Genomic DNA, 17948 nt, shown 5'->3' on the forward strand with positions numbered 1-17948 from the left:
CAACCACTCTGGGCACTTCCACGACCACGCCAGTGACCTCCATGTCACCGTCCACCACCCTGGGCACCTCTACGACCACGCCAGTGACCTCCATGTCACCGTCCACCACCCTGGGCACCTCCATGACCACGCCAGTGACCTCCATGTCACCATCCACCACCCTGGGCACCTCCATGACCACCCACATGACCTCTACAACCACTCAAGGGGCCACCACGACCCCCCAAGGTACCACCACAGCACCCACCACCGCTCCAGGGACCACCACAACCACCCTGGGCACCTCCACGACCACCCAAGTGCCATCAACCACCACGACAACTCCCACCACCACCCTGGGCACCTCCACGTCCACCCCGGTGACCTCCATGTCACCGTCCACCACCCTGAGGACCACCACGACCCCGCTCCCCACCGCTGGGACCCCCACAGCGCCCACCACCACCCCCCCTGGGACCACCACCGGTGCTCCTTCAGGTGAGTCCCCCCCAAATGACCTTCACCGTCTTCCTGCCACCCCCTCGCCCAGGAGGTCCCCATGACCCCGGGGTGTCCCCGAGCTCCTCCCGTGATGCCCCCGTGTCTCCCCCAGGGCTGTGTGAGAACGGGGGGACCCCCGTGGGCACCGGCTGTGTCTGCACCCCATCCTACGCTGGCGCCCGCTGCGAGTTTTCCACTGACACCATCGAGACCAACCTGCGTGAGTGACGCCCCCACCCCACACCTGGGGCGCCTGGGCATCTCGGGGGTCCTGGGCATCTCAAGGGTCCTGGTCTTCTTCAGGGTTCTGGTGTCTTTGGGGTTCCTGGGCACCTCGGGGGTCCTGGGCATCTCAGAGGTGCTGTTTCTCTTGGGGGTTCTGGTTCTCTTGGGGTTCCTGGGCACCTCAGAGGTCTTGGGCACCTTGGGGGTTCCTGGGCACTTCAGGGGTTTTTGACATCTTGGGGGACCTGGTCTTCTTCGGGGTCCTGGTTCTCTTGGGGGTTCTGGTGTCTTTGGGGTTCCTGGGCACCTCAGGGGTCCTGGGCATCTCAAGGGTCCTGGTCTTCTTCGGGGTCCTGGTTCTTCTTGGGGGTTCTGGTGTCTTTGGGGTTCCTGGGCACCTCAGGGGTCCTGGTTCTCGTGGGGGTTCTGGGCATCTCAAGGGTCCTGGTCTTCTTTGGGGTTCTGGTGTCTTTGGGGTTCCTGGGCATCTTGGGGGTCTTGGGCACCTCAGGGGTCCTGGGCATCTCAAGGGTCGTGGTCTTCTTTTGGGGTCCTGGTTCTTCTTGGGGGTTCTGGTGTCTTTGGGGTTCCTGGGCACCTCAGGGGTCCTGGTTCTCTTGGGGGTTCTGGGCACCTCAGGGGTTTTGGGCACTTCAGGAGTTCTGGGCACCTCGGGAGTCCTGGGCATCTCAAGGGTCCGGGTCTTCTTTAGGGTTCTGGTGTCTTTGGGGTCCTGGGCACCTCGGGGTTCCTGGTCTTCTTGGGAGTCCTGGTCTTCTTTAGGGTTCTGGTGTCTTTGGGGTCATGGGCACCTCAGGGGTCTTGGTCTTGTGGTTTCTGGGCACCTCAAGGGTCGTGGTTCTCTTGAAGGTCATGGTCCTCTCAGGGGTCCTGGTGATTTTGGGAGTTCTGGTGTCTTTGGGGGTCCTGGTCCTCTTGGGGGTGCTGGTGATTTTGGGGGTCCTGGGCACTTTGGGGCTCCTGACCATCCTGAACATCCTGGACACCACGGAGGTCGTGGTCCTCTTTGGGGGTCCTGGTGATCTTGGGGGTCCTGATCTCTTTGAGGGTCATGAGCACCCTGGGGGTCCTGGGCACCTCAGGGGTTCTGGTCTTTTGGGGGTTCTGGTGTTTTGGGGGGGGTCCTGGTTCCTTTGGTGGTCCTGACCCCCCAGGGGTCCTCGCCCACCCCATCCCACCCCAGTAACCGCCTCCTCTCCCCCTCTTTTCCCCAGCCTTCCCTGGGACCATCGTGGCCGCCCTGGAGGTGGAAGTGACCCTCACCAACTTCAACTACTCCGAGGACCTGAAGGACCCTGACTCGGACACCTTCCGCTCCTTCCGGGACCACTTCCGGCAGGAGGTGAGGACACGAGGTGCCCAGTGTTCCCCCGTGGCCACTGTGTCCCTCAGGGGTGGCCACCATGTCCCCAGAGGGGTGGCCAAGTGACCTTTTGCCCTTGCAGATCAAGAAGATCTACGGGACCATCCCTGGCTACGAGGGCGTGGAGTTCACCAGCTCAAGTAAGGGGTCCCTGACCTCCCGCCATGGGTGGGTGGGGTGGGGTGGGGTGTCCCCAGACCCCTCCTGTGACCCCCTGTGCCCCCTCCCTGAAGGTCCGGCAGCATCGTGGTGGGACACCAGGTGTTCTTCACCACGGCTCAGAGCGGCAACACCACGGAGAAGTTCCAGGAGACCACAGAGGGGTTGGTGGAGAAGCTCCGGGAGACGGCGGCGAGCCAGGGCGACTGCCAGCACAACACCTGTGGGTGACCCCAAAGCCCCCCCAGACCCTCCCAGATCCCTGCAGGGCCTCTCCTGGACCTCTGGGGTCCAGCCGGGGCACCCAAGGGTGGTCTCTGATGTCCTCTCCTCCCATCCCAGCCGTGCTGTGCCTCGTGCTGAGACCCAACCCCGTGGTCAGCGACATGAGGGAGGTGTCGGACCTGGAGGGTGAGACCGGCGGGGAGCCCCTGCCCACCTCATTGCCCCCCTGTGCCCACCCTACCACCCTCTGACCACCCCATTGCCCCCCTGTGCCCACCCCACCACCCCCTGACCACCCCATTGCCCCCCTGTGCCCACCCCATCACCCTCTGACCACCCCATTACCCCCTGACCACCCACCGCCCCCTGACCGCCCCATTGACCCCTCGTGTCCACCCCATCACCCCCTGACCACCCCATTGCCCCCCTGTGCCCACCCCATCACCCTCTGACCACCCCATTGCCCCCTGACCACCCATCACCCCCTGACCACCCCATTGCCCCCCTGTGCCCACCCCACCACCCTCTGACCACCCCATTGACCCCTCCTGTCCACCCATCACCCCCTGACCACCCCATTGCTCCCCCTGTGCCCACCCCATCACCCCCTGGCCACCCCATCGCCCCCTGACCACCCCATTGCTCCCCCTGTGCCCACCCCATCACCCCCTGACCACCCCATCGCCCCCTGACCACCCCATTGACCCCTCATGTCCACCCCATTGCCCCCCCTGTGCCCACCCCATCACCCCCTGACCACCCCATTGACCCCTCGTGTCCACCCCACCACCCCCTGCCCACCCCATTGCCCCCCCGTGCCCACCCCATCACCCCCTGGCCACCCCATCGCCCCCTGACCACCCCACCACCCCCTGGCCACCCCATTGACCCCTCGTGTCCACCCCATCACCCCCTGGCCACCCCATTGCCCCCTGACCACCCATCACCCCCTGCCCACCCCATTGCCCCCCCGTGCCCACCCCATCACCCCCTGGCCACCCCATCGCCCCCTGACCACCCATCACCCCCTGACCACCCCATTGCCCCCTGTGCCCACCCCACCACCCTCTGACCACCCCATTGACCCCTCGTGTCCACCCCACCACCCCCTGCCCACCCCATTGCCCCCCCGTGCCCACCCCATCACCCCCTGGCCACCCCATCGCCCCCTGACCACCCCACCACCCCCTGACCACCCCATTGACCCCTCATGTCCACCCCATCACCCCCTGACCACCCCATTGCTCCCCCTGTGCCCACCCCATCACCCCCTGACCACCCCATTGACCCCTTCTGCCCACCCCATCACCCCTGACCACCCCATTGACCTCTGCCCACCCCCCACCCCTCACCCACCCTTCAACCCCCCCAATATCCCCCTGTCCCCCCTCCCCACCAGAGCTGTGCCGCCAGCGAGCCCCCCCCGGCTACGGCGACTCCTTCTTCCCGCTGACCATGTCGGGGGTCCTGCACTGCGTCACCAACTGCACCCCCAACCTGCCCCACACCCTCGACTGCCACCACGGCCGCTGCCACGTCACCCGCGGGGGGCCCCAGTGCTTGTGAGTGTCACCAGGGGGTCCTAAAACCCATCATGGGGTCCCAATGTCCACCTCGGGGTCTTAACGCCCATCGTGGGGTCCCAACACCCATTGTGGGGTCCCAATGTCCACCTCGCGGTCTTAACGTCCATCGTGGGGTCCCAACACCCATCGTGGGGTCCCAACACCCATTGGAGGGTCCCAATGTCCGCCTTGGGGTCTTAACGCCCATCGTGGGGTCTCAACACTCATTAGAGGGTCTCAATGTCCACCTTGGGGTCTCAATGTCCACCTTGGGGTTTTAACGCCCATTGTGGGGTCCTAACACTCATTAGAGGGTCCCAATGTCCTCCTTGGGGTCTCAATGTCCACCTCGGGGTCTTAACGCCCATCGTGGGGTCCCAATGTCCACCTTGGGGTCTTAACGCCCATCGTGGGGTCCCAACACCCATTGGAGGGTCCCAATGCCCACCTTGGGGTCTCAATGTCCACCTCGGGGTCCCAACACCCATTGTGGGGTCCCAATGTCCACCTCGGGGTCTTAACGCCCATCATGGGGTCCCAACACCCATTGTGGGGTCTCAATATCCACCTTGGGGTCTTAACGCCCATCGTGGGGTCCCAACACCCGTTGGAGGGTCCCAATGCCCACCTTGGGGTCCAATGTCCACCACGGGGTCCCAACACCCATTGTGGCATCCCAACACCCATTGGACGGTCCCCAATGTCCATTGTGGGGTACCAATGTCCATCATGGGGTCCCAACACCCATTGGAGGGTCCCAATGCCCATCGTCGGGTCCCAATGTCCGTCATGGGGTCCCAACACCCATTGGAGGGTCCCAATGCCCATCGTGGGGTCCCAATGTCCACCACAGGGTCCCGACACCCACTGTGGCATCCCAACACCCATTGGAGGGTCCCAACGTCCACCATGGCATCCCACCACCCACTGTGGGGTCCCAATGCCCACCGCGGGGTCCCAACACCCATCAAGGGTTCCCACCACGCCCAGTGACATTGGTGGGGGTCCCTGCCCGTCCATGGTGGTCCCATGGGTGCCTGTGGGGTGTGACAGGGAGGGTCTGACCCTTGTCCCCTCCCCAGTTGCCCAGACGAGGCCCTGTACTGGTATACGGGGGCCCAGTGCTCCGGCAGGGTCAGCAAAGTGGCCACCGGGCTGGGCGTGGTGGCCGCCGTGTTCTTCCTCATCTGCGTCATCCTCGTCGTGGTCCTGCTCTGCCGCCGGCACCGGAGCTACCAGAGGTACTGGCCTGGGGAGTGGGGTCCTCACTGGAGGTCTTCCAGTTCAGGTTCCCCGTTTTGGGAGGGGTCTCCCAGTTCAGGTTCCCTGTTTTGGGGGGTTCCCAGTTCAGGTTCCCAATCTCAGGGGGGTTCCCAGGTCGGGTTCTACCTCAGGAGGGGGTTCCCAGTGCAGGTTCCTGATTTCAGGGGGGTTCCCAGTTCAGGTTCTCCATTTTGGGAGGGTTTCCCAGTTCAGATTCTACCTCAGGAGGGGGTTCCCAGTTCAGGTTCCCAATCTCAGGGGGGTTCCCAGTTCAGGTTCTCCATTTTGGGAGGGGTCTCCCAGTTCAGGTTCCCAATCTCAGGGGGGTTCCCAGTTCAGATTCTACCTCAGGAGGGGGTTCCCAGTTCAGGTTCGCTATTTCAGGGGGGTTCCCAGTTCAGGTTCCCTATTTTGGGAGGGTTCCCAGTTCAGGTTCTCCATTTTGGGAGGGGTCTCCCAGTTTGGATTCCCCATTTTGGGAGGGGTCTCCCAGTTCGGACTCCCCATTTTGGAGGGGGTCTCCCAGTTTGAACGCCCCGTTTTGGGGGGGGGATCTCCCAGTTCAGATTCCCCGTTTTGAGGGGGGGTCTCCCAGTTTGGATTCCCTTTTTGGGGGGGTCTCCCAGTTCAGATTCCCCGTTTGAGGGGGGTTTCCCAGTTCGGATTCCCCATTTGAGGGGGGTCTCCAGTTTGGACTCCCCATTTTGTGGGGGGGGATCTCCCAGTTCGGATCCCCCATTTTGGGGCGTTCTCCCAGTTTTGATTCCCTGTTTGGGGGGGGTCTCCCAGTTCGGTTCCCATATATTGGGGGTGTTCTCCCAGTTTGGATCCCCCATTTTGGGGGCGTTCTCCCAGTTTGGATCCCCTTTTTGGGGGGGGGTCTCCCACTCCTCCCCCAATTCTCACCCCCTTTTCTCCTCCCCCCCCCCAGTGACCTCCCCCCCTATTTTGGGGGTTCCTGGTACGAGTTCGACGACTTCACCTGGACCCCCCCGCGGGGGGCCGTGATCCCAAACCCGGGGGTCGCCCCCCACCGGGACCCCCAGCCCCAATTTGGGGAGATGGACCCCGAAACCTGGAGAAGACCCTCGGGACCCCCCCCTGCCGCCCCCCGTGGGGGTCTGGGGAGTCCCCGAGCCTTCAGACCGTCCTTGGAGCGGGTGGATCCCTTCATCCAGGTACGTGTGCCCCTTCCAGGACCCGAAAGGGGCGCCAAATCCCCTTCCAGGACCCAAAAGGGGCACCAAATCCCCTTCCAGGACCGTAAAGGGGACCCCAAAACCCCTTCCAGGACCCTAAAGGGGCACCAAATCCCCTTCCAGGACCCAAAAAAGGATTCTCATCCCCTTCCAGGACCCAAAAGGTGCCCCCAATCCCCTTCCAGGACCCAAAAGGTGCCCCCAGTCCCCTTCCAGGACCCAAAACGGGGCCCCAAATCCCCTTCCAGGACCCAAAGGGGACCCCAAAACCCCTTCCAAGGCCCAAAAGGTGCCCCAAATCCCCTGCCAGGACCCTAAAGGGGACCCCAAAACCCCTTCCAGGACCCAAAAGGGGCCCCAAATCCCCTTCCAGGATCCAAAAAAGGATTCTCATCCCCTTCCAGGACTGTAAAGGGGACCCCAAAACCCCTTCCAAGACCCAAAAGAGGCCCCAAATCCCCTTCCAGGACCCAAAAGGGGCCCCAAACCCCCTTCCAAGACCCAAAAAGGACCCCAATTCCCTTCCAGGACCCAAACAGGACCCCAAACCCCCTTCCAGAATCCAAAAATGACCCTGAAACCCCCTTCAAGAACCCAAAGTCATCCCCGCCCCTTCCCAAACACCCTTCCAGGACCCAAAAGGGATTGCCACCCCCTTCAAGGACCCAAAAAGGACCCCAAAACCCCTTCCAGGACCCAAAAGGGATTGCCGCCCCCTTCAAGGACCCAAAAAGGACCCCAAAACCCCTTCCAGGACCCTCCTCTCTCACCTTTCCCCTCCCCCAGCTGAGGACCCCGAGGCCGAGGGTCACCCCCGACCTGTGACCCCCCCCGTGGGACCTCCTGGAGCACCACGAGGAGACCCCGACTCAAACCAGGAGGAGACCCCGACCCAAACCAGGAGCGGAAACCCCCAAAGCCCAAGCGAGACCCCCCCCAACCCCACAGGAGAACCGGCACCGGCTCCCAGTAGCTCCCAGTGCTCCCCAGCGTCTCCCAGTAACTCCCAGTTTGTTCCAGCGCGCAGGACGTGCTGGAAGTTGGGCGAGACCCTCGAGGTCCAGGGGGGATTTGGGGACTTTTTGGGGGAATTTGGGGGATTTTTGTGGGATTTGGGGGGGTTGAACCCCTCAATATTTATTTATTGGGGTGATGAAGCCCCAAAACCCCCCCTGGGCAGAGCCTGGGGGTCCCCAAAAAACCCTTTTGGGGTGGGTGGTGCAGACCCCCTCCCCCTTTTTTCTGCCCCTCCCCCCTATTTATTGTTGATAAATAATCAATGTCTTCATAATAAATAATTGATTTCTAGGGGATTTTGGTGGATTTTGTCTGAATTCCCTCATTTTTGGGGGGGTGGGTGGGAGTGTCTCGGGGAGTGGTGGGTGTTATGTGACTAGGAGGGACTGGATGTACTGGGAAGTGCTGGGAGACACTGGGGAGCACTAGGAAGTACGGGGAGGGACTGGGAAATACTGGGAAGCGCTGGGAGATACTGGGACACCTCAAGGAACAGGTGGTGTCCAGAATTAACTGGGATCACTGGGAGATATTGGGACACCCCAAGGAGCAGGTGGCACCCAGAAACAAACTGGGATCTACTGGGAGACACTGGGGAGCAAGTGGCACCCAGAAACAAACTGGGATCACTGGGAAATACTGGGACACCCCAAGGAGCAGGTGGTGTCCAGAATTAACTGGGAGCTACTGGGAGACACTGGGGAGCAGGTGGCGTCCAGAACAAACTGGGATCACTGGGAAGTCCTGGGAAATCCCAAGGAGCAGGTGGCACCCAGCAACAAACTGGGAGCTATGGGGAGACACTGGGGAGCAGGTAGCACCCAGAAACAAACTGGGATCACTGGGAAATACTGGGAAACCCCAAGGAGCAGGTGGCACCCAGCAACAAACTGGGAGCTACGGGGAGACACTGGGGAGCAGGTGGTGTCCAGAACAAACTGGGAATTACTGGGAAGTCCTGGGAAACCCCAAGGAGCAACAAACTGGGAGCTACTGGGAGACACTGGGGAGCCGGTGGCGTCCAGAACAAACTGGAAAGCACTGGGAGACACTGGAACACCCCAAGGAGCAGGTGGCACCCAGCAACAACCTGGGAGCTACTGGGAGACACTGGGGAGCAGGCGGTGTCCAGAACAAACTGGAAATTACTGGGAAGTCCTGGGAAACCCCAGGAAGGAGGCAGGACCGCAGGGATGAGGACAAAGGACCCCAAATCCCACTGGGGACCCCCTTGGGGACACCCCGATCCCCTCCCCACCCCAAAAACCTGCACCCACGGGTGGGAGGGGACGCGTCGGCGTCACCGCGGGGTGACTCAGCGGGACCCAACCTCCCCCCGTTCCCGGCTCCAGCATCTCCAGGACTTTTGGGAAGCGGGCACCACCCCGAGGTGGGGCAGCACCGGGGGGTGCCCACCCCGGCTCCCCCCGTATCTTATCAGCAACCGCAGCCCCCGCCCTCCCGGGCCCCGGCGCCAGGGCTGGGCCCGGCGGTGGCCGCTCCGGAGTGGTCCGGGCAGCTGGAATTCCTCAGGGAAGGTCCCGATCTTCTCACGCCCTTTTTCCATTTCTGGGCTTCGATAAAAATTGGTGACTCAGGGAATTATTTACCGGCGCTGCCCAACCTTGCGGTTGATGACCGGCACGGATTTGGGCCACAAAGTCCCGGTGGCCTCCGGATCCGGCTCAGTCGCTCCGGTGGCTCCGGCTCCTCCAGGATCGGCCGAGGATGGAGCTGGGTGGCGGCATCTTCATCCTCCTCCTCCTCTTCATCCCTCAGAGGCTCTGTCAGGTAAGACGGGCATGAGGTGGAGGCGTCTTCATCCCGGCGCCTCCAGAATTCCTTCTTTGGGGAATTTTTGGGGGGGTTTTGGCTCTTTTTGGGGTTCCTGGCAATGAGCTTGAAGCACCCAATGACCTTGGGCACATCCCGAGCCCAGGGGGGTCATGAGGGTGCTCCCTGTGGGTAAAGGGGGTGTCCCCTCCTCTCTTCCCAGCTTGGGATGGGGGGTTCTGCTCCTCAAGGAGGAGATTTTGGGGGGTCACACCCCAGTGTCCCCTCCTGGACTTGTGGGTCCTCTCCCGAGGGTGTTGGGTTGGGTGATGTTGATCCATGGGAGGTGGGGTGGGAGTGGGGATGGACCCCCAGGTCCCTCTTCCAGTTGAGGGACAGGCTCCCAAGTCTCTTTTCCAGTTGGGGAATGGAACCTCGGGTCCCTCTCCCAGTTTGGGACAGACTCCCAGGTCCCTCCTACAGTTGGGGCTCGGACCCTCAGGTCCCTTTTCCAGCTGGGGACAGACCCTTGGGTCCCTCTCCCAGTTTGGGGACAGACCCCCAGTTCCCTTTCCCAGTTTGGGGACAGATCTTTGGGTCCCTGTCCCAGTTTGGGAACAGACCCTTGTGTCCCTCTCCCAGTTTAAGGACAGACCTTTGGGTCCCTCCTGCAGTTTGGGGACAGACCTTTTCCAGCTGGGGACAGACCCTTGGGTCCCTCTCCCAGTTTGGGGACATACCTTTGTATCCCTTTCCCAGTTGGGGACAGACCTTTGGGTCCCTTTCCCAGTTTGAGGACAGACCTTTGGGTTCCTTTTCCAGTTTGGGGACAGACCCTTGGGTCCCTTTCCCAGTTTGGGGCTTGGACCCTTGTGTCCCTCTCCCAGATGGGGACAGACCCTTGTGTCCCTCTCCCAGTTTGGGGACAGACCCCCAGTTCCCTTTCCCAGTTTGGGGACAGACCTTTAGGTCCCTCTTCCAGTTTGAGGACAGACCCTTGTGTCCCTTCCCCAGTTTGGGGACAGACCTTTGGGTCCCTCTCCCAGTTTGGGGACAGACCTTTGTGTCCCTTTTCCAGTTGGGGCATGGACCCCTGAATCACTCCTCCAGTTTAGGGACAGACCCCCAATCCCTTTTCCAGTTTGGGGACAGACCCCCAGTTCCCTCCCCCAGTTTAGGGACAAACCCCCAGCTCCCTCCCCCAATTTGGGGTGTCCCCATTCCCGTCCCACCCCCCAACCTCCCTGTCCCTTGCAGCCCCCTGTGCCAACGGTGGCACCGCGGTGGGCGACAGCTGCGTTTGTCCCCCCGGCCGCTCCGGCCGCCGCTGCGAGACCCCCGACCCCGCCAGCGCCTGCCAGAACGGTGGCACCGCCGTGGGCACCGCCTGCTACTGTCCCCCGGGCTTTGGGGGACCCCAGTGCCAGCACTCCGACCCTGGCAGCGCCTGCCGCAACGGGGCCACCGCCTTCGGGACAACGTGCGTGTGCCCGCCGGGATTCCATGGGGACGCCTGCCAGGACGTGGAGGAACCCGGATCGTGCCTCAACGGTGGCACTTTGGAGAAGGGGACGTGCCGGTGTCCCCCGACGGCTTGGGGACCTCGGTGTGAGTGCACCGGGATGATCCTGACCACGGCCGGGGGGATGGTGTTGTACGTCAACGACACCACGGGGACAAACGGCACGGTGACGGCCACCACCACGGAGAGTACCACGGACAAGCCACTGGTGCGGCGGGCGAGGAATGTCACGGCCAGACCTGCGGAGGGCAACGCCACCACCGTGGGAAATGTCACCACGGCCACCACCGTGGAGGGCGATGGCACCGTCATGGGAAGGAACGTCACTGTCACCACCACGGAGAGCGACACCAGGGTCAGCGCCAGCACGGATGATGATGTGAACGCCAACACGAACAATTGCCTGATCACCATCACGACCACGGCCAGCACCAACACGGACGATGACGTGATCGCCAACACGGACAATGACGTGATCACCACCACGACCACGGTCAGCGCCAACACGGACCATGATGTGATCACCACCACGGAGAGGGACACTGTGCACAGGAGAAGTGTCACCATGGCCACCACCCCCGAGAGCAACACCACGACGACGCTGCCGGCGCGCCGGGTGAGAAATGTCACGGCCTCGCCCATGGGGAGCCCCACCAGGGCCACCACCATGGAGGGTGAGACCACAGCCATGGAAGGTGACACCACAGTCACACCATCAAACCTTGTGGAAGGTGAGACCACGGCCATGGAAGGTGAGACCACCCCCATGGAAGATGAGACCACGGTCATGGAGGGTGACACTGAGGCCACCCCCATGGAAGGTGACACCGAGGCTACACCAGTGGCCACCATGGTGAGCAACACCAGGACCACCACTGTGGAAAGTGACACCGTGACTATGCTACCAGGGCACCTGGAAAGCCACAGCAGGGCCATCACCAGGACGAGGAACACCACGGCCGCGGAGAACAACACCAGGGCCACCACCGTGGAAAGTGACACCACGGCCGTGCCAATGACCATTGTGGGAGGCCACACCAGGGCCACAGAGAACAACACCAGGGCCACCACTGTGGAAAGTGACACCACGGCCGTGCCAATGACCATCGTGGGAAGCCACACCAGGGCCACGGAGAACAACACCAGGGCCACCACCGTGGAAAGTGACACCACGGCCGTGCCAATGACCATCGTGGGAAGCCACACCAGGGCCATGGAGAACAACACCAGGGCCACCACCGTGGAAAGTGACACCACGGCCGTGCCAATGACCATCGTGGGAAGCCACACCAGGGCCATGGAGAACAACACCAGGGCCACCACCGTGGAAAGTGACACCACGGCCGTGCCAATGACCATCGTGGGAAGCCACACCAGGGCTATGGAGAACAACACCAGGGCCACCACCGTGGAAAGTGACACCACGGCCGTGCCAATGACCATCGTGGGAAGCCACACCAGGGCCATGGAGAACAACACCAGGGCCACCACCGTGGAAAGTGACACCACGGCCGTGCCAATGACCATCGTGGGAAGCCACACCAGGGCCATGGAGAACAACACCAGGGCCACCACTGTGGAAAGTGACACCACGGCCACCCCCCTGAAAAGCAACACCAGGGCCACCACCCTGGAGAGCCACACCCCGTCCACACTCCCAACTGCCCCAGCCGATGTCATCTCAATGCCAGTCCAGCCCAACGCCACCCACACCATCGCGGATGCCACCGAGACCACAGCGGTGACACCCCAGGCCCCACCCAACACCACCGAAGCCACCGGGGCGCTGGGACACATCTCCACCAGGACCACCGGGGAGATTTTGACCAGCGCAGCCACCTCCACTGTCACCACCATGGCCACCATCTGCCTCTACCTCCCGCACGGCTCCAGCCCCCCCCTCAGTGGGTGCCCTGGGGGGTTATTGGGGTGGAGGGTGGTCTCCTTTCTGGGGTCAGGATGGTCTCCTGGGGTGGGGGTCTCCTTCCCAAGGGTCTTCTGGGGTGGGGAGGTGGAAGAAGATGGAGGTTTTGAGGTCTCCTGGGGTGGGGGTCTCCTTCCCAGGGATTTCCTGGGGTCAAGGTGATGAGGAAGAGGAGGATGGAGCTCCTGGGTTCTCCTGGGGTGGGGGTCTCCTTCCCATGGATCTCCTGGGGTGGGGAGGTGGAAGAAGATGGAGGTTTTGGGGTCTCCGGGGGTGGGGGGGTCTCCTTCCCAGGGATCTCCTCTGATAAGGACAAAGGGTGAAGGAAGGACATGGATCCCCCACCCGTGTCCCCTCACCGTGTCCTTGTCCTGCCCACTCTCCCCAGTCGTGTGCCACAACGGCGGCGTGGCCAACCGGACCCACTGCCTGTGCCCACCCGGCTACTCCGGCCCCACCTGCGAGACCCCCAACCCCAGTGACCGCTGCGCTGGTGGCAGCACCGCGGTGGGCGACCACTGCATCTGCCCCCCGGGCCGGGTGGGACCGCGCTGCGCCACCCCCGACCCGGCCACCGCCTGTCGCCACGGTGGCACCGCCGTGGGCACCGAGTGCTACTGCCCCCCTGGCTTCTCCGGACCCCGGTGTGAAGACCCCCGGCCCACCACCGTCCCCCTGGAAACGCCCCTGAACCAAATGAGAACTGCACCCCAGAGCACCAGGAGAACCACGACCACCACCATCCCCACCACCAGAGGTTGGTGGCTTTGCCTGGGGTGGGAAGACCCCCCCCCCTCAAAAACGGGGATTTTGGGGGTGTTGCGCCCCCACCCAGGAGGGCACCCCAGGACTTGACTTTTTTCCTGGTTTTGCCCAAAAATTGGGAGGTGCCGTGATGGTGGAACCAACTGGGTGGAACTGGGAGTGGGGACGGGGGTCCCGGTGACCTCTTTGGGGTCCCCAAGCTCTCGTGTCTCCACCCTCCTGCAGACCCCTGCCTGAACGGGGGGCGCTGGATGGGCATGAGGTGTCTGTGCCCCCCCAACGTGAACGGCCCCCGCTGCGAGTTCGGTGCCAGCACCATCAACCTGACGGCAGGTAAAGGAGGGGGGGAGACCCCCACCTGTGACCCCCTGTCCCCTCCGAGGTGTCCCCGTGTCACGGACACCCCCTGTCCCTGCAGAGTTGGGTCCCTTCGTGATGATGATGGCGCGTGTCACCAACCGGGACTTCTCGGAGGACATGGGGGACACCTCGTCCCCTGGCCACCGGCGCTTTGCTGAGGAGTTCAGCCGGACGGTGAGACCCCCTTGGTGGGACCTCCTGCACCCAGGGGGGACATTCCAATGGGACACCCCAAGGGACCCTCAGGATCACCCCAAGAGACCCTCAGCACCATCCCAAGGGACCACTCAAAGGACCATCCCAAAGGACCCCCAGGATTACCACAAGAGACCCCCAGAACCACCCTAAGGGATGCCCAGGACCACCTCAAGGGATGCCCCAAGGACCACCCCAAGGGACCATCCCGAAAGACCCCAGAGGGACCACCTGAAGGGAACCTCAGGACCACCCTAAGGGACCACCAGGATCACCCCAAGCTTCCACCCCAAGGGATTCCCCCAAAAGACCCCCAGGACCACCCCAAGGGTGACCCATGGCCCTCTGTCCCCAGATGGACGGGATCTACCGGAACGTCTCCGACTACCGCGGGATCCGTGTCCTGAGCCTGAGGTGAGCGGGGGAACTGGGGTGGGATTGGGGTGGGATTGGGGTGGAGTGGGATGGGATGGAATGAGATGGGATGGGATGGGATGGGATGGGATGGATGCGATGGGATGGATGGGGTGCGATGGGGTGGGATGGATGGGATGGGATGGGATGGGATGGGATGGGATGGGATGGGATGGGATGGGATGGGATGGGATGGGACGGGACGGGACGGGATGGGATGTGACAGCTGAGGACCCCCAAGCCCCCGAGAACCAACCCCATCTCCCCCAGCCGCGGCAGCGTGGTGGTGAATTACCGCATCCAGTTGTGGCCCCTTCCTGGCAACGCCAGCCTGGAGCACCGAGCCCTGGAGCTGCTGGCGGTGGCCAACACCGCATCCCAACCCCACAACTGCAGCCCCTCTGCCGGTAGGTGACCCCCACCCATCCCAGGCCGGTCCCCAACATCTCTGGTCACCCCTGGTGACCACCCCACACTCTCCCTTTTCCCAGACGGGCTCTGCTTCACCGCCACCTCCGCCAGAGCCACCAGACCCGCGATGCTCTACAACTACACCGGTGAGTGCGTGCTGGGGACACATGGGGACACCGCGGTGGGGTGGGGTGGGGACAGGGGACTCTCAATGGGTGTTTGGCTTCTCCAGAGCTCTGCCGGAGACACGCGCCGGCCAACTTCAGCCGGTTCTACTTCCCGTACCGCAAGGCCAACGAGTTCTTCTGCGTCACCAACTGCACCCTCAACGTCCCCGGCTCCTTTGACTGCCACCACGGGTTCTGCAAGCTGACCATAGAGGGACCCCAGTGCTTGTGAGTTGGGCATGCCCACCCCGGCCACGCCCTCTGGTCCCACCTTAAGCGAGGGGGCTTGAAGCTGGGGTCAAACCTTCTCCCAAGGCGAAAAAAGTTGAATCCCAATGTTTGACCCCAAACTTGAGCTCTTGACCTCAAAATCCCAATGTTTGATCACCGAGGTCCCACCACAAGCCAAGGTCTTGACGCCAAAACCTTGACCCCAAAACCTTGACCCCAAAGGTCCAACCCTTGTCTCCTGTCAAGTCCTGCCCTCCAAACCCAACTCTTGATGCCCAAACCCAACTCTTGATGCCCAACCCCCAACCCTTGACCCCTAAACCCAACCCTTGACCCCCACACCCAACCCTTGACCGTCAGCATCCAACCCTTAACCCCCAACATCCAACTCTTGACACCCAAACCCAACACTTGACCCTCAAACCCAACCCTTGACACCCAAAGCGAACCCTTGACCCCCACACCCAACCTTTGACCCTCAAAGCCAACCCTTGACCCCAAAACCCAACCCTTGACCCCAAAACCCAACCCTTGACCCTCAAACCCAACCCTTGACCCCCAAACCCCTTGACCACCCCCCTCAAACCTCATCCCAACCCATGGCCATGGCGATGGATCTCCAGGGAAGGCTCCTGGGCTTCCAGCGGGTTCCTTGGAGGATCCCACCCCCCAGTGCCCACCCTGGGAGGGGGTGAGGACCCTTCCCATGACCTTTCACCCCCCTCCCTCAGCTGCCCAGACCTGCCCTGGTACCTCTCGGCCGGTGACCGCTGCCAAACCCACATCAGCAAACTGGGGCTGGGCCTGGGCGTGGGGCTGGGGCTGGGCCTGACCATCCTCATCCTCCTCATCCTCTGCATTGTCCTCACCGTCCGCTTGGCCCAAGGGCGGAAGAAATCACCCGGAGCCAGGTGAAAGAGCCGGGGGGTTCCCGTGGGGGTCACAGGAAGGGAATTGGGGGTGGTTAGGCCCCAAAATTTGGGGTTCAACAGTTTTGCCCCGTGAGGGGTGGGAGGGTTGAGACCCCCCCACCACCTCCAGCGTCACCCCCCACCCCTCCCCAGCCCCTTCACCCCTGCCCGGCTCCACAGTGCGGCCGCCGAGGACACTTGGCCGGACGGGGGCCGCAACAGCCGCGTCACCGGGATCTACCACGTCAACGGCAGAGGTGGCGGGAAAGGTGGGTCCCGAAACGGAGGGAGAAACCATCCCTGGAGAGGCAAAATGCCCCAAAATCCTCATTGGGTCATCCTCCTCTTCCTCCTCCTCTTGCTCCTCCCAGGTCCCTACGGACACAACACCTACAAGCCCAGCTCGGAGGTGGCGGAACCCCCGGCGCCGGTGGGTGATGGGGTGACACTGTTGGGGGGGGGTGGGTCCTCAGCTGCCAATCCTGACCCCCAAACCCCAAATTGTGACCTCAAAACCCCAAACTCAACCCCAAAAACCCAGCTGTTACTCCCAAACTCCCGATTTCAACCCGCAAAACCGAAACGGTGATCTCAAAGTCTCGGTTTTGAGCCCTCAGACTCAAATTGCTGCCTCAAAACTCCCAATTTCCACCTCTGAACCCCGATTGTGGTGCCCCAAAATCCAAATTCAACCCCAAAACCCCAACTGTGACCCCCAAAACCCAAACTGTGACCCCCAAAACCCCAACTGTGACCTCACAACCCCAATTTTGATCCCCAAAACACAAACCGTGACCCCCACACCCACAAACTCAACCCCAAAACCCCAACTGTCACTCCAAACCCCCAAATTTTGATCTTTAAAGCCCAAATTGTGACCTTCAAACCCTCGCCCTCAGCATCAAATCCCCAATATTGACCCCAAAACCCCAACTGTGACCCCCAAACCCCAATTTCGACCTTCAAAACACCGATTGTGACCCCCAGCCTCCCCAATTTTGACCCTCAACCCCCAATTTCAACCCCAACCCCCCTACCTGTGACCCCCACCCCTAACCCTCAGCCCCCTCCCCATTTCTTAGGTGCTGGCAGAAGGTGCAGCAGCCCTGTGACCCCCCCCCATACCTGGGACGGGGTGACCAAGGTGCCCCCCAAGACCCTCGGCACCATCGGGCAGCGACCGAAGCCCTCAGATCCCTCATTTTTGGGGGAAAAAAGGCGGGATGAGGATCCTCTGTGAGAGAGGAGGGATCCCCCCATGGTTCTTTTTTTTGCGGGGGGGAGGGGGGTTTCTCCTTGGAGAGGACATCCCTGGGGGGGTTTGGGGCTGGATCCGACTCTGGGAGCATCGCTGGAGCCGGAAAATCCTCATCTCGGTGGAAATTATATTTATTAACGTATTTATTTCATGTCCCAAAAAATCACCTGGAAAAGGGGGGGATGGAATGGGGGGGATTCCCAAAGGAAGGGGGGCAGTGCTGATGACCCCTTTGGGGGTCAAGATTTGGGGCTGAGGGTCCCGGTTTGGGGTTTTCGGGGTCACGGTTGGGGTTTCGGGGGGCCAAGATTGGGGTGTTGGAGTCGAGGTTGACTTTTGGGAGTCGAGATTGGGGGTTTGGGGGTGACAGATGAGATTTTGGGGTCAAAACTGGGGGTTTTGGGGTCGTGATTGGAGTTTTGGGGGTCATGGACAGAGTTTTGGAGATCCAACTTGGGTGTTTGGAGGTCAAGATTGGGTTGAGGGGGGTTATGGTTGGG

General features: G+C 62.1%; 2 protein-coding genes across 2 annotated transcripts; both read left to right on the plus strand.

Moving 5' to 3' along the window:
• Positions 1-1777: 1777 nt before the first annotated feature.
• On the plus strand, positions 1778-7547 carry LOC125320849 (mucin-3B-like). The gene is made up of 9 exons (XM_048293268.1): positions 1778-1799; positions 1941-2068; positions 2172-2257; positions 2323-2471; positions 2591-2659; positions 3873-4035; positions 5121-5279; positions 6233-6479; positions 7287-7547. Exons 1-9 carry the CDS (start codon positions 1778-1780, stop codon positions 7323-7325), a joined length of 1062 nt encoding a protein of 353 aa, XP_048149225.1. The 3' UTR covers positions 7326-7547.
• A 1604-nt stretch (positions 7548-9151) lies between these two features.
• Positions 9152-17496, plus strand: LOC125320850 (mucin-3A-like). Its single transcript, XM_048293269.1, has 13 exons — positions 9152-9308; positions 10548-12716; positions 13125-13493; positions 13727-13834; positions 13920-14035; positions 14412-14470; positions 14741-14877; positions 14962-15027; positions 15114-15276; positions 16011-16190; positions 16344-16459; positions 16562-16620; positions 17273-17496. Exons 1-13 carry the CDS (start codon positions 9152-9154, stop codon positions 17300-17302), a joined length of 3729 nt encoding a protein of 1242 aa, XP_048149226.1. The 3' UTR covers positions 17303-17496.
• Positions 17497-17948: the final 452 nt, after the last annotated feature.

The sequence above is a fragment of the Corvus hawaiiensis genome, unplaced genomic scaffold (genome assembly GCF_020740725.1).
Source record: "Corvus hawaiiensis isolate bCorHaw1 unplaced genomic scaffold, bCorHaw1.pri.cur scaffold_172_ctg1, whole genome shotgun sequence".
NCBI classification, from domain to species: domain Eukaryota; kingdom Metazoa; phylum Chordata; class Aves; order Passeriformes; family Corvidae; genus Corvus; species Corvus hawaiiensis.

Coding starts and splice junctions, on each gene's coding strand:
- LOC125320850 (XM_048293269.1), top strand. CDS start 9,152: ATGACCGGCACGGATTTGGGCCACAAAGTCCCGGTGGCCTCCGGATCC. Junction 9,309..10,547: donor TCCCTCAGAGGCTCTGTCAG/GTAAGACGGGCA, acceptor TGTCCCTTGCAG/CCCCCTGTGCCAACGGTGGC. Junction 16,191..16,343: donor AAGAAATCACCCGGAGCCAG/GTGAAAGAGCCG, acceptor ACCCCTCCCCAG/CCCCTTCACCCCTGCCCGGC.
- LOC125320849 (XM_048293268.1), top strand. CDS start 1,778: ATGAGCACCCTGGGGGTCCTGG. Junction 2,660..3,872: donor GGAGGTGTCGGACCTGGAGG/GTGAGACCGGCG, acceptor CCTCCCCACCAG/AGCTGTGCCGCCAGCGAGCC. Junction 5,280..6,232: donor CGGCACCGGAGCTACCAGAG/GTACTGGCCTGG, acceptor CCCCCCCCCCAG/TGACCTCCCCCCCTATTTTG.